The sequence below is a fragment of the Mesoplodon bidens genome (genome assembly GCF_964165515.1).
Source record: "Mesoplodon bidens genome assembly, chromosome: 2".
Classification (NCBI taxonomy): domain Eukaryota; kingdom Metazoa; phylum Chordata; class Mammalia; order Artiodactyla; family Ziphiidae; genus Mesoplodon; species Mesoplodon bidens.
The window spans coordinates 158,173,179-158,188,517 of NC_138177.1; the positions used below are offsets into that span (position 1 = coordinate 158,173,179).

A 15,339-nucleotide genomic window follows, 5' to 3' on the forward strand; every position below is an offset into this window, starting at 1 on the left:
TGAAGAGACTGCCCTTTCTCCACTGTACATTCCTGCCTCCTTTATCAAAGATAAGGTGACCATATGTGCGTGGGTTTATCTCTGAGTTAATTAGATCTGTTAATTAATCTGTTAGTTAATTATCTGACTGAGTTAATTAGATTAACAAATATTGATTGATTTCTCTACCATGATCCAGGTATGTTCTAAGCCCTTTGTTCTCAAACTGTGATCGCCATACCAGCTGCTTTAGCATCACCTGGGAACTTGTTAGAAATGCAAATTCTTGGCCCTCACATCAGACATACTGAATCAGAAATTCTGGGAATGGGGTCCAAAAATCTGTCCTTACAAGCCCATCAGGTCATGCTGATGCATGCTCAAGTTTGAGAATGACTATTCTAGATCAGGAACATATGGTGTTAAAGAAAAAAGAAGTGCTTGTCATCTTGAAGCAACAATATACAAACACACAAAAATAAAACTTCAGGCAGAGGTAAGTGCTATCAGGGAAACCAGTACAGGGGATGGAGGGAGAATGTAGAGGGTGTGCAGGCAAGGTCCCTCTGAGGAGTATGAGCACTGGAGTCAGACTGAGCAGGGTGTGAATATTGGCTCCACCAGTTACTAGCCTTTGAAAGGTTTAGTTTCCTCATCTGCTAAAATGGAGATAGTATTATTACCTTACAAAGTTACTCTAAAGATTAAATAAGATAATGCTTGCAAAATTCTTGTAACTGTTTCTGTCTCAAGGTAAGCCCCCAATAAATGTTAGCCCTCCAAATATGAGGGAAGAGTATGTAGATGTATATTTAAGAATCATCAATGTAAAAATTAACAGTAAAGTGCGTGAAAAGGTGGATAGACTGAGATGTGAGAGAAGAGGATGGAAGATGGGATCTTGTTGGTGGGAGCAGACATGGGTTGAAAGGAGGTGAAGAAATGAAGATGAGGAGAGAGAACTTTTATCTGAACTCAGCTAAAGCTGGAAACTTGGAAGAGGAGGCCAGTGGATAGGGTGACTAACCATCCTGGTTTGCCTGGGACTGAGGAGATTCCTGGGAGGTGGGACTTTCAATGCTAAAACTGGGCAAGTCCTGGGAAAACTGGAATGAGTTGGTCACCCTGTCAGTGGATAGGATCATGGCCGGTGAAGTGGGGGAGGTAAACGTGACCTTTCGTTCTTGGTGCACTCATATCTTCCTTACGGTAATCTTGTAAATATCTTCCAGTAGCTAGACTCAGCAAGAATCTGGAGGGCAAGGGAGCTCGAATAATGCAGTGGGGAGAAGTCAGCCTTGCCTGGACAGAGCAGGATAAGGAAAGAGAGAGAATGGACTTCACAGGGCAAAAAGATAGTAACCAGGACAATGACAAGGGATTAGAACTGTCTGGGATTAGTCTGACTCCAAACCTTTTATTTTTTTTCCTGACTTGTCCAAAGAGTATGGAGGTGGGATGAGTGTGTGTTTTCTGCATACTCGAATTAACCTTAAATAAAATAATAAAGGTTATCCAAGGATATTCTTTGGTATCTGAGCAGCCCACAAAACTTTTCTTTTTTGATGTCCAGTGGCGTGAGTGCCATGTACAAGAAGGAGCAGGTGGGATCCAGCTGCTCCAGGAAAGGAGGTCCTGGAGAAAATCCCCACAGGGATGACTTCAGGTGCCCAGGGATCTTCTCCTGGCTCACTTCCCGCCTGCGGGCTTACTCCTCAAAACGCGCTTGATGGGAGCTGCCGCGCTACGGTAAAGGTCAAAGGTCAAAGATCACCGCTCGCACGGTAACGTCTTGCAAGGCCAGAGGGTCTGGCCGCCAGGCAGCCAGGACACCTCCAGCCTCCCCCTGCCTCAGTTGACAAGAGGAGCCGCGACCCGCCAACCTAACCCAGATGATATTCAACGGGCCGGCCGAAGGAGCTTCGATTGGTAGGACAGGACGGGGGCGTGGCCTCATGTGGAAAGCCTCCTCCGGATTGGTGCAAATCGTTGAGGGCGGAGCCTCTACTCCGGCTGGGCGCGAAAGCTCGAACGCCGCTGCCTGGCAGGAGACTGCGGGAGCAGCTGCGTCCCGGGTGGGGGAAGCGGAGACCTGCTTCTTCCCGAGCGGCGTGCTGCGGAGGCCGGAGTCATGACGGGAGAAGTGGTTTCCGAGGTGAGTTTATGCACTTGCCTCTATCTGAAGCTGCGGAGGCCCGGCGCGGAGGGGTGGGGTGGGGCAGGGGTCGAGCTGGCCGAGTGGGTCGTGGAGGCTGGGAGGACTACAGCTCCCGGCGTGCACCGCGGCGGCTCGGCTTCGCGGCCCAGCGGAGATAAAACCACGGGCCCCGCGCGCTCGGGACCCCGCGGTCGATCCCGGCGCTGGGGTCCCCGCGCCTCGGTCCCCTCGGGGAGGTTGCTCCTGGTCTTTGCGGCGCGCGCAGCCCGCCGCCAGCCTCTGCTCAGCCTGCCGCCAGCCTCTGCTCAGCCTCCTCATCCCGCCCCTTTGGCGCGTTTCCTGCGGCGGGAGCTCTTCCTCCAACTGCGCCCCAAAAAGGAGGAAGGACCAGGCCGAACCGGGCCGCCAGGGTGAGAGGCAGCATTAACTGTAAATGGAATCTTAGAGACTTCGAAATTGGGTCTGGAAGAGGCCTCTGAGGTCATCACACAGGGTCCCGAGAGGTGAAGGTACCAGTCTCGGAGCCTTCCGGGAGGAGACTGGCTGGTCGCTGTCGGAATTGGCGTAGAAACGACATCTGTTTCCAGATCTGTGTTCTTTTCTGGGGCTGGGACTGGAGTGAGACACTCGTCTTGGAAGCAAAATTTAACGGGGCGCTTCAAGATAATTTTAAAAATTTATTTTTACTGAAGTATAGTTGAATTATAATGTGTTAATTACTGCTGTACAGCAAAGTGACTCAGTTATACATATATGTACATTCTTTTTCTTATTCTTTTCCATTGTGTTTATCACAGGATATTGAATAGAGTTCCCTGTGCTATACAGTAGGACCTTGTGGTTCAAGATAATATTTTAATGCAGTATTTTTAAAAATAAAAATCAATGCAAAAAATTCTATTATTTGATTTTGAACAAAATATCAAACTTTGAAATGAAGACAAGATCCGACCCTGTGTTTGCACTACTCTGTCTCACTCACCTCACACTCATCCTGGCCCTGGTTCAAAAAAAGCTTTATTTACAAAAGCAAGCAGCTGACCTCATGAGTCATAATTTGCCCATTTGATTTTTTATTTTAATATTGCACTAAAATATCTTGATTACTGAGTGTTTTGAGACCTTCTAGCCTCACCCTGTTCCTGGCCCTGACTGTTGCTGGTTCTGCTGCAGATTGCCAAAAATACGGTGATTAAGAGTATCACCATGGGGCTTCCCTGGTGGTGCAGTGGTTGCGAATCTGCCTGCCAATGCAGGGGATACGGGTTCGAGCCCTGGTCCGGAAGGATCCCACATGCCGCGGAGCAACTAAGCCCGTGTGCCACAACTACTTAGCCTGTGCTCTAGAGCCCACGAGCGACAACTACTGAGCCCACGCACCACAACTATTGAAGCCCGTGCTCCTGGAGCCTGTGCTCTGCAACAGGAGAGGCCGCCGCAGTGAGAAGCCTGTGCACCACAACGAAGAGCAGCCCTTGGTCGCTGCAACTAGAGAAAGACCGCGGGCAGCAACGAAGACCCAGTGCAACAATCAATCAATCAATAAATAAATCTATATTTAAAAAAAAGAGTATTACCATGTATTGAGCAATGTGGTTACCTGAACTCAGTTTCCATATCCACAAATAGTCTTACTGCTTTCCATTGTTGGGAGGATCATCAGCATATACATCATGATCCTCAGTGATATTCCTCCATTTGTGTTATTTTTGGTTATAATTTTAATAATTGTACTAAATATTCAAATCAATTTAATAGTTGTTTGAGAAACCATTAGGGTGAGGCCTTGTGACCTATTACATTACAGATGTATTTTCCCCCTTATTAATAAGTTGATTCAGAGTTCTATGAACTAAGCGTGGTCACTAACTAGTCAAATCACCCAACATACCCCCGTCTCCTTAGATTTTTCACTTGTGACTTAAAAAAAATTTTGGGGGAGGGGGCTTCCCTGGTGGCGCAATGGTTGAGAGTCCGCCTGCCGATGCAGGGGACGCAGGTTCGTGCCCCGGTCCGGGAGGATCCCACGTGCCGCGGAGCGGCTGGGCCCATGAGCCATGGCCGCTGAGCCTGCACGTCCGGAGCCTGTGCCCCGAAGCGGGAGAGGCCACAACAGTGAGAGGCCCGCGTACCACAAAAAAAAAAAAAAAAAAAAAAAAAAAAATTTTGGGGGGGGCTGAATTTCAGACATAAACATCGAAAGGCTGTTATAATGAACCCATCACCTAACTTCAACAATTATCAAATCATGCCAATCTTGTTTCATTTATACTCCCACCCACTTCCCCCCTTACTGGATTATTTGGCAGCAAATTCCACGCATATTTCATCCACAGATATTTCATCATGCATCTCTAAAAGGTAAGGGCTTTCCAAAAAAGATAACTATATTATTACCATACCTAAAAAATTTAGAATTATTGCTTGACATTAAATAGCTAATCAGTGTTCAGATTTCTTTGACTCATACATATACTTTCAGTTTGTTTGAATTAGGATCTGAACATGGCCCCTGCATATTGCAGTCGGTGATATGTGTGTGTGTAAATATCTTAACTCTCTCTATAAGTCCCCCTCCCCCTCTTTTTTCTTGCAATTTACTGTTAAAGAAACCACAGAGTTTGTCCTATAGGGTTTCCCACATCTGGATTGCCGGTGATGTTATTTATCATGTCATCTGGATACACTGAGAAACAGTTCACACAGTAAAATGCAATAAGTGCTTGATTCTTTAAATTTATTTACCATAACTCAAAGAGTTGGTCCTATAATATCCTTCAAAGGTGAACAATGAATTTTGTTTTTTTGTCCAGTAATTCTTTTTTTTTTCTTTTATAAATTATTTGATTTATTTATTTTTGGCTGCGTTGGGTCTTTGTTGCTGCGCGCGGGCTTTCTCTAGTTGCTGCGAGCGTTGCAGTGCGTGGGCTTCTCATTGTGGGGTCTTCCCTTGTGGAGCACGAGCTCTAGGTGTGCGGCTTCAGTAGTTGTGGTACATGGGCTCAGTAGTTGTGGCTCTTGGGCTCTAGAGTGCAGGCTCAGTAGTTGTGGCTCATGGGCTTAGTTGCTCTGCGGCGGCATGTGGGATCTTCCTGGACCAGGGATTGAACCCGTGTCCACTGCATTGGCAGGCGGATTCTTAACCACTGCGCCACCAGGGAAGCCCATGTCCAGTACTTCTTTTTTTTTTTTTTTTTTTGTGGTACGCGGGCCTCTCACTGTTGTGGCCTCTCCCGTTGCGGAGCACAGGCTCCGGACGTGCAGGCTCAGCGGCCGTGGCTCACGGGCCCAGCCACTCTGCAGCATGTGGGATCTTCCTGGACCGGGGCACGAACCCGTGTCCCCTGCATCGGCAGGAGGACTCTCCACTGCGCCACCAGGGAAGCCCATGTCCAGTAATTCTTAATGTCATCCTTTTGTTAAACCACTGTATTGGTTTTTCCTTATTTCATCCTGATGATCCCATGATAATTTGTGTATCTTTATGTACTTAGAGCTTTCTGTCACCTGCTGGTTAATACAAAGTATATTCTCATTTTCTAGGTTCACCTAGAAATCAATGATTCAAAACTCATTTCACAAGAAGAAGCAGATAGTCCTTCAGACAGTGGACAGGGCAGCTGTGAAACAGTTGGGCTCTTGAGTGAACAAGGTTTGTAACAGTCAGTACTTTTATTTTTAGGAATAGAATGTGGCAGCTTGGGTTGTAAGGGGACTGGATTAATTTCATTATTCTCTGATTTATTAAATTATTAATGCTTAACCTTGTTTGTTCTGTTTATTATAAAAGCAAAATAATAGTACTTGGACCCTTTTGAAAATAACCATTTCTACTATATTATTGAATGTATAAAGTGTCTAGAAGATACCATATTGCCTGGTTGAATGCATTCATCCTATAATAAAAGGACTTTTAACATCTGCCAAAAGGATCAGAACAGCTTTACACATTGTAATATATATAATTACATTTCTTAGTAAGAGATATTTTTCCAGGGAAAATGTTTTTCAAAATATAGTTTTAGATTTGCTTTGCTACAGTCAGTTCTTAGTGTTAGTTACATAATTTCACAAGGTGATATATCACTTGGATAATTGGATATGTTTTTGAGGAGTACGGGGACTAGGAAGAAGGCCAATGACGGTAGACTCTAAAAAAAATTGTGTTTCCTCCAGATTCAGATGAAGAGATATTTGTGAGTAAGAAATTGAAAAGCAGGAAGGTGCTACAAGAGAGTGATTCTGAACGAGAGGGCACAAATGCCTCTCCAGAGAAAACTACCTATGACGATATAGAGGAGGAAGATAAGGAGAACTTACATGCTGGAAAAAATGGAAAAGCCAGAAGGATTTACAGAACTCTGATGAACAGTGATGAGAGTGACATCGAGGAGTCTTTGTGTCAGGAAAATCTTGAAACCCAAGTGACACCTTGCTTAGAGCTGAGTCTCCAACCTGAAAACTCTGTGGATTTTACAGTTGACAGAAAGATTTCCAAAAAACCCATACATGCTAAAGAAGGAATTGGAGGAAAAGCAAAAGTAAAATCAAAGCGAAGACTCGAGAAAGAGGAGAGAAAGATGGAGAAAATTAAGCAGCTGAAAAAGAAGGAAACAAAAAATGAGGTACATTTAAAAGAATAATTTGCTGTTTCTAAGGCAGGTTAATGTTTTAGAAAAAGTTGCTTTTAGGAAAAAAAGTTGCTTTTAGTCCTTGAGGTTGTTTCTGCACTCAGGATATACCTTCGAGTTGATTGTCTTGCAATGAGGTATGTGATTTCAAATCTGTTGGTCTCATTCTCCATTTTGGATATGAGAGGACACCTTCCAAATAAATGGGTTTCTGATTTTCTTTGTGAGCACGTGGAGTTATTCTTTGCTGTTTCTGATCTGATGAAAATTAACTTTCATGGGATTTTTCATGCCTCCATCAGTCAAATGTCTTGTTTGCTAACTGGAAAAACCATCCTCAAATTTTATAAGCTAGTTGCTTAATGAAGTATTTAATTGACTTTTCAAAAACAAGTGTACTATTTATTAAGTTAGTTTTGGACAATTGTGTAAAATCACAGCATGGACTTCAAAGGATGACTATGGATTAAGAACCAGTGATAATGTTCTCGGATGCCATATACTTGTCTGTTGATGAAGCATGAGCTTTTTCTGTCCTGATGCAAACTGCTATATGCTGTTGTAAAACATTGGATTTGAAAATGATTGGATCTTGCTTTTTCTTTGTGTTACCCAGGAAGATGATGTGAAACAGCTATTTAATGACAGTGGCTGTCTACTTGTGGATAAAGACCTTTTTGAAACTGGGTTGGAGGAGGAAAATAACTCTCCATTAGAAGATGAAGAGTCATTAGAATCAATAAGGGCAGCTGTGAAAAACAAAGTAAAAAAGCACAAGGCAAGTAAAAGATGACTGCAATTAGAGCTAACCCACTGCTTCTAACCTTTGCTTTGTTTTCTGATTTACTGTTGGAACCTTAATTTTTTTTTTTAACTGAAGAAAAACACATGTCAATTGATTTAAGTTTTTCAGCTGTTGATTTTGGAATTATGCAGTACAAGTGATAGACGTGCTACCTTGTTTGGGAACTAGTATTTTCATTCCCCTAATAAGAATGTTGAGGAAAGTAAGATACTTTATGTTTTGTAAGAAACAGGTAAAAAAGGGGTCAGAGATGTAAATTTTATAATCTGGTGGCCTCTAGGAAATGAACCTATAGGGTTTCAGGAAGGGTATCAAAGAGAAGCATCAGTCAAAGCATCGTTGTCCTGAGTGTTTGGAAGCATAATCATTCTTCCTGAGATTAGCTTCCTGGAAGTCATTGTCCCTCCTTAGGGAAAGATGTAATAGAGAGGTGTAAGAAATGAGGGCCCATTAGAGACAACTAATGTGTTTTCTAGGCATTAGAGGATGCTGTGTGTCTAACATTTTATATTTGATAATTATTGATTTATCATTAATGTAGTGTGATGTGATGTTGTAGTGCAAAAGCAGTCTTTGCATAAGCAACATCCTCTTGTGTCAGTTTAATTTTTTTCCCTGTTAATCCATTTGCAATTTTCTCTTTTAGAAAAAGGAACCATCTTTGGAGAGTGAGGTCTATTCACTTGAAGAAGAAACTGAGTTATCAAAAGGCACCACGAGGAAGGTGACATAGAGCCCTATATAGTTGTCATGTTGAGCTCTTTTCCCAGGAGATTGTGGGTTTTTCAGGAATTTTATTGTGTCTATCGTATTACCCTGATTCCTAGGATATTGCTTTGTACATAGTAGGGACACAAATATGAATTGGATTGAATTAATTCTATGAGACTTGCAAATAAATGAGCTCCTGAAGTTTATATTGTTTTTTTTGTTTTTTTTTTTTTTTGCGGTATGCGGGCCTCTCACTGTTGTGGCCTCTCCCGTTGTGGAGCACAGGCTCTGGACGCGCAGGCTCAGCAGCCATGGCTCACGGGCCCAGCCGCTCCGCGGCATGTGGGATCTTCCCAGACTGGGGCACGAACCTGTGTCCCCTGCATCCTCAGGCGGACTCTCAACCACTGCGCCACCAGGGAAGCCCTGTTTTGATCTTACTAATGCTTACTGTTCCCTCTCCATCCTCTTTTCTTGGAGAGAGCAGACTTTTAAGGGATGAATATCTATCAATCTTTCTGGATAATAGCATTAATGTAGTCTCACTTTTTGTTTTCTTTAAGGAAAGAAAAGCAGCCAAGTTAAGTAAGGAAGCATTAAAAAAATTGCATAGTGAGACTCAGCGCCTTATTCGAGGTAAAGAAACCTGTATGGTAAACACTGAGGCAAATCACATTATTTCTTTGTAAGCTCAACTTGGATGTTGGGGACTTTCCTTTTCTTTTAACAATCTTAATATGAATGAGATTATAATAATCAAGTTTAGAATTGATCTTGATGAATGGCCATTGTTCTGAAGCCCCTGGAACATTAGTATAAACTGAGAAAATTTCCGGAACTGTAGTGGTGGTAATGAGGGAGTTTTTTAAAGGGTTTTTTATGGCCTGGCTGCATCAGGATCCCTTTTACAAACCTTTCAAATTTATGAATTCTTAGGCCCCACAGAAATTCTGATTCAGTAGGCTTGAAATGGGGTCCAAGAATCTCTATTTTTAAAAAATTACTGGATCAATTTGATTTCACAGCTAGTTTTAAAAGCCACTGGTCTTCAGGGAATTTTTTTGTAGTTGGATCCTGCTTTTATTAAAGGCAGGATTGTTTTCTATTTCTGGGGATGGCTTTGGTTGTTTAGTTAACTGATTGTAAAGTGACATTTCAGAATGTACAGTATATGTATTTGCTTGTTTTGTTCCATTTTATAGAGTCTGCACTTAATCTTCCATATCATATGCCTGAGAATAAAACTGTTCATGAATTCTTCAAACGTAAACCCAGGCCCACTTGCCAGGGAAATGCCATGGCACTACTGAAGTAAGAAGCTTCTTTCCTTGTGATTATAATTTTCATAAATATTCAGTTTTGAGGCAAACACCTGGTGTAAAGAGTTCAGATTCCTCACTTCCTTAAAATTGATTTAAACGATTCATTACGTACTAAGGGATAAGAATGTTTCACGTTTAGGATAATTTTCAACTCCAGGTTATTTTCCCTTCTCTAGGTCATCTAAGTATCAGGCAAGCCATCACAAAGAAATCACAGGCACTGAAAATACAACTGAGATAAATAGTGACCACCATAGCAAAGATTCTGAGCAGACAGCAGGTGCAGGATATGAAATGGAAATTAATGCACTCCCTGCAGTTTCAAAGGAACCCCAGATCACTGCTGGATCAGATGAGTCTTGCAATAAGGATTTGACAGGAAGTGAAGAGCTAGAAATTCCCGAGAAACAGGAGCAGAGTGATGCTAGACCTTCACCTGGGGACATCTCGGTGGCACAACAGGAATGCAGCTTCCTTGGGAATAAGGACAGTGAGGAGTATCAGGCTGGAGGGCTTGTGGCACCTGAACCTTGTGCCCTGGAGGAAGAAGAAGGCCTGAAAAAAACAGAAGAAGCAGATGAGAAGGTGGAAGAGCCCCACCAGCAAACTAAATCAGCAGCAGTGGTGCCACCTGAAAAAGTGAGGAGGTTCACTGTGGATAGACTGAAGCAACTGGGGGTAGATGTTTTCATTCAGCCTCGGCTGGGTGCTGACAAAGATTCTTTTGTGATACTTGAAGAACCTGAAACCAACAGAGGTAATCCTTTGAATTGTGAGGAGCTTCTCTAGAGTGATTTGTTCTGGCAGCTTTCTAGTATTTGCCACTGTGGAGGACAGGGAATACAGGAGAAACAAATAATCACACATGGTCTTATTCTACAGATGTACCAGATAGCAGATAGAAATCATTTAGATACACTTGGCAGGGTATTAGAATGTTCTAAACCTTGTTTAAATGGAAACCTGTTGATAGTTAATGTACAAAGCAGGGTACCTTGCTGTTGTTTTACGGTATGACTTTGATAAAAGCATTATTCAGTTTTTCACAGTTAGAAATATCTTGGTTCAGCAAATTGTCTGCAAAACTGAATTTCTTTTCTTTTCATTCATTCAACAAGTATTAAACTATCCACTACATGCAAGTTGCTGTAAGGCATACTTGAGAAATCTGATGTTTATCCTACACTTAAGGTACTTATGCTCTAGCCAGGGAGATAAGAAGTAGGCAAATAACAGTAATACAAGGAGGTGACATCTTCTATCATGAACATGTGTCACTGATAATTGGAAAAAGTTAAATAACATGGAGAAAAGGGAAGAGTATTCTTTGCCGAAAGAAACATTTAGAGTAAAGAATCATAGGAGTAAAGAGGAGGGATAAGTTTCTTACAGTAGGTGATTAAAGAATAAGTGGATGTAATTGCTTGTTCACTACCTTCCCCTTTATACCTTGAGTAGGGATCTCCTGGCTTGTTCCTTACTCTGTCCCCCGTGCTTCCACAGTGGATGACACATTGTAGGCAGCCATGTTTACTGAATGAATGAATGAATGAATGATCCTTCAAGAGAGAAATCAAGTATTGCCCACATTGGGTAGACTTCCTGACTTGTCGGTAAAATTAGGTGTTCCCTCCTCTGCAATGTGATATGATAATTAAGAGCTTAGGCTCTATAGTAAGGTTGGGATCTGAATCTGGATTACACTACTCACTGTTTAAACTTGAGTCTGCTATTTGACCTCTCCAAGGCATCTTTTTAAAAAACTGAAATAACGCTATGTGGTTCACAGGGCTTTAATGAAGATTTGTTGAAATAATGCATACAAGTGGATAGCATAAAGAAACGCTCAGGGCTTCCCTGGTGGCGCAGTGGTTGGGGGTCCGCCTGCCGATGCGGGGGACACGGGTTCGTGCTCCGGTCCGGGAGGATCCCGCATGCCGCGGAGCGGCTGTGCCCCTGGGCTGTGGCCGCTGGGCCTGCACGTCCAGAGCCTGTGCTCTGCAGCGGGAGGGGCCCCAGCGGTGAGAGGCCCACGTATCGCAAAAAAAAAAAAAAAGAAAAAAAAAAGAAACGCTCAAATGGTGGCTGCTTTTTCTATTATCAGTGAAATTATTTACATCAAGACTCTCCTTCATTAACTAACATGGTTGGCAGGTGCTAGGTCAGCCACAGTATCAGTCTTTGTTGATTGAATGGGTGGACTTTGAGGAAGTGGAGAGAAGGACGTTCTTCGAAGGGACAGAAAGAGCTCTGTGTGGTGCATATTGGGAGGATGTGTAAGTCAGTTTGACCAGAGCCGTTGGTGGGGGTGGAAGGGTTTTGTAACAACTAGCATAGCTCTGTTAGCAAAGAAGCGTGGAAATAAGCTGTTGTCCAGAACAGGGAGAGAAAGTTTTGTTGTGTGGGACTAGAAGTTATCTAAATAGTCTCAGACTAAAAGGTGCGGTGGAACTTTTTGAGTACTTACTATACTAATACTGTGAAATTTTGTTATATGGGACTAGAAGTTTTCGAAACAGTCTCAGACTGAGAAACAGAAGAGGGAAGAAACCTTTTTTTTTTTGCATACCTACTATATTAGACACTGATAGATCTTTTTATTAGTTATCTTTCTTAATTTTCATAGCCCCAGATATTATTTTGCACATGAAGAGCCTGAGGTTTGGAGAGGTTGGGTAATTTTTCCAACATTACACTTGGCTTATACAGGGAACTAGCACCATGCCTGGCTCATAGTAGGCACTTATTTTTAACTCAGAATATGTTTTCCTTCAGAAATAGTATTTGACATGGATATTGGGTTTCCAGATCAGCCTGTTTCATAATATATGAAGTTAGGATCAACATTTGTTCATTCATGCCGTAAACTTTTATTTAGCATGGTGTTGGGTGCTGTGTATGCAAGTAAGATGTAGTCCCTTCTCACAAGGACATTAAAGCCTATTAGGAGTAACAGGCAGAAAAATTGGATGTTAAGTGCTGTGCATACTTTGAGCCTAGAGAAAGTTCCTCACAGGGAGTCAGGGAAGCTTCTGAAAGGAGCTCATACCTGAGCTGAGTCCTGAAAGCTGAGCAGGAGATACCAAGGCAGAGAGGTGAGGGAGGGCTTTCTTGGTCGTGGGGACGGAGCTACAAAAGACACAAAGACAAGAGAAAGCTCTGGTTAGCTGAAGTGAAGATTGCAAGGAGGTTGGTGACTAGAGGCCAGATCATGCAGGGCTTTTAGGTGGAGACATGAGCTGGAGCAGAGACTTTTCACTTAGAGAGGAGATGAAAAGTGTTGGGAAGAGACGATGGAGGGAGAGGAGCTTGACCAGGGGTTGTACAGTGAGGAGGATGGTAGTTGAGTCACGTGGTAAAGGGCAAGGAAAAGGGGTGCTCCAGTGGGTTGGGGGATGAAGAGTTCTGAGGGACCTGGCTTTCTCCAGAAGAATGAAGGCAACTCCTGCCTCACTCTTATTTAAGGTCCTGAATAATCTTCCTCCCCTTCCACTTCTTTTATTCTCTTGGCACCAGTGATGAGCTGCCTATTTCTGTTCCCTTTCCACTGCCACTACCTGTTGCTTCCAACTTACTGAAATAATATAAAATGGGATGCAGACTTACAGCTTCTCTCCCTACTCTTTGGTTTGCAATGTAAACATGCCATCCTTTGGAATTGGATTTTTTCTACTAATAAATAATGTTAGGGACTCAGAATAAAAAGGTTTCTTTCCAGGTCTTCTCTTTTTCTACTAAGACTCTCTAGGGAGGGAAAGCCCACATCTACATGCCAAGCACAAAACTACTAAAGTATGATTTGAGCGCATTTTAGAAAAAGAGCCAAACTTGGAGTATCTTGGACATTGTATCATGGAAGAGAACGCACAGCATGTGAAAATAGCCAGCATCCCTCAACCCCAAAGGAGCTTTTCTTCCTCTCCTTTCCTTTCTGTCAGCTCTTTTACACCGGATCCCACTATGGTATGATTGACTTGTTAAACAGTGAGAGAAGTAACAGCTAGCTGAGGGAGAAAGGAAAGAAAGTTCTGAGCGGGCTTCCCTGGTGGCGCAGTGGTTGAGAGTCCGCCTGCTGATGCAGGGGACACGGGTTCGTGCCCTGGTCTGGGAAGATCCCACATGCCGTGGAGCGGCTGGGCCCGTGAGCCGTGGCCATTGAGCCTGCGTGTCCAGAGCCTGTGCTCCGCAACAGGAGAGGCCACAACAGTGAGAGGCCCACATACCGCAAAAAAATAAAAAAAAAAAGAAATAAAAGAAAGTTCTGAGCAACAGCAGTGGGGAAGAAGGGAAAGGCCCTGTTGCTATTAGACCATTGAACTCATACTACGTGTGTGTGTCTGTGTGTGTATTCATATTCCTGTTTATATACAAGTTGGGCGTGTGGTACAGGGACCACTTCTAACTGGGATTTCCTTTCTGATTGTACTGATTATATCTGTAAAATTTTCACGAAGAAACTTTTCCAGTCCTGCCGCTGACTTACATCACTCATTGCATTGATGGTTATTTTTTTTCCATTTTTTAAATTGACCTTACTCGTATTTAGTGAGATTGCTAATAAGCAGTGAAATGTTCAAAGAAGGGAATTTTTTAAAAGGAGACTGAAACCCATGAGAAATTAAGCCCTTGAATAATTGAGGAGTATGGTATTTTTTCTACCAGCTTAATACTTTTTAAAAAAGAATTGCACATATTTATTTTTATTTTTATTTTTTTAACATCTTTATTGGAGTATACTTGCTCTACAATGGTGTGTTAGTTTCTGCTTTATAACAAAGTGATTAGTTTCTGCTTTATAACAAAGTGAATCAGCTATACATATACATATATCCCCATATCTCCTCCCTCTTGTGTCTCCCTCCCACCCTCCCTATCCCACCCCTCTAGGTCACAAAGCACCGAGCTGATCTCCCTGAGGAATTGCACATATTTAGAAACTTCATTGTAAATTTCTACCCTAAAATGAGTTTTGAAGTATATTGAGGAAGTTGCAGCAGTCCATTAGTTTGGGTTAAGTTATATGAATTGGACACAGGTGTTGGTAGCAAAGGAGATTTTGGTATTTCTCTGTGTGTGTTTTTTTCCCTACAAGTTTGTTGAACTTAAAAAACATAGCTTGTAATTCTTAACTGGAATCTTAAAGGCAAACTGACATACTGGTTGGCGTTTTGTTTAGAACTGGAAGCCTTGAAGCAGCGTTTCTGGAAGCATGCTAATCCAGCAGCCAAACCCAGGGCTGGTCAGAAGGTGAATGTGAACATCATAGTGAAAGATGTGGGCACTGATGGAAAGGAAGAGCTCAAGGTAGATACGGTACCTGTGACTTTGGCCGCTGAGAAGCTAGATGGAGCTAGCCACACAAAACCAGGTATTTGCGTTCATGGGGGTTTCTTGGTTTATTTTTTTGGCTGGGGGCGGGGATGGGTGCCTCACTCTTTGTACTCTGGCAGGTCTTTATGGCTACTGAAGACCCTATAGTGAAACGTTATAGAATCTTTTTCCTTGGAGACTTTGGAGATGGCACAGCAGTACCTCTAGCCTGATTCATGTGTGTAGCATTACCTAGTTGTGTGGGGTGGGTAAGAGGAATTATTTCTTAAACTAGCCTTTGTCTTATTGTTTAAGAAAAAGTATCCATTGTAGAAAATACATGGAATAAACAAAAAACTTCTACAGTTCTCTATCAGAGACATCTTCTGTAACCATGTTTTATATCCTTTTAAACTTTTTGCA

At 42.6% G+C, this 15,339-nt stretch overlaps 1 protein-coding gene across 1 annotated transcript in view; it reads left to right on the forward strand.

Annotated features, from left to right (window-relative positions):
- The first annotated feature begins 2,006 nt into the window (after positions 1–2,006).
- CLSPN (claspin) overlaps positions 2,007–15,339 on the forward strand; it is a 29,459-nt gene continuing 16,126 nt past the window's right edge. Inside the window, exons 1-9 of the mRNA XM_081224130.1 lie at positions 2,007–2,134; positions 5,681–5,789; positions 6,314–6,762; positions 7,385–7,546; positions 8,220–8,297; positions 8,848–8,920; positions 9,487–9,595; positions 9,783–10,363; positions 14,783–14,974. Of these exons, the coding sequence (XP_081080256.1) occupies positions 2,111–2,134; positions 5,681–5,789; positions 6,314–6,762; positions 7,385–7,546; positions 8,220–8,297; positions 8,848–8,920; positions 9,487–9,595; positions 9,783–10,363; positions 14,783–14,974 (1,777 nt within the window). The 5' untranslated portion in view covers positions 2,007–2,110. The remainder of the gene's footprint in view (positions 2,135–5,680; positions 5,790–6,313; positions 6,763–7,384; positions 7,547–8,219; positions 8,298–8,847; positions 8,921–9,486; positions 9,596–9,782; positions 10,364–14,782; positions 14,975–15,339) is intronic.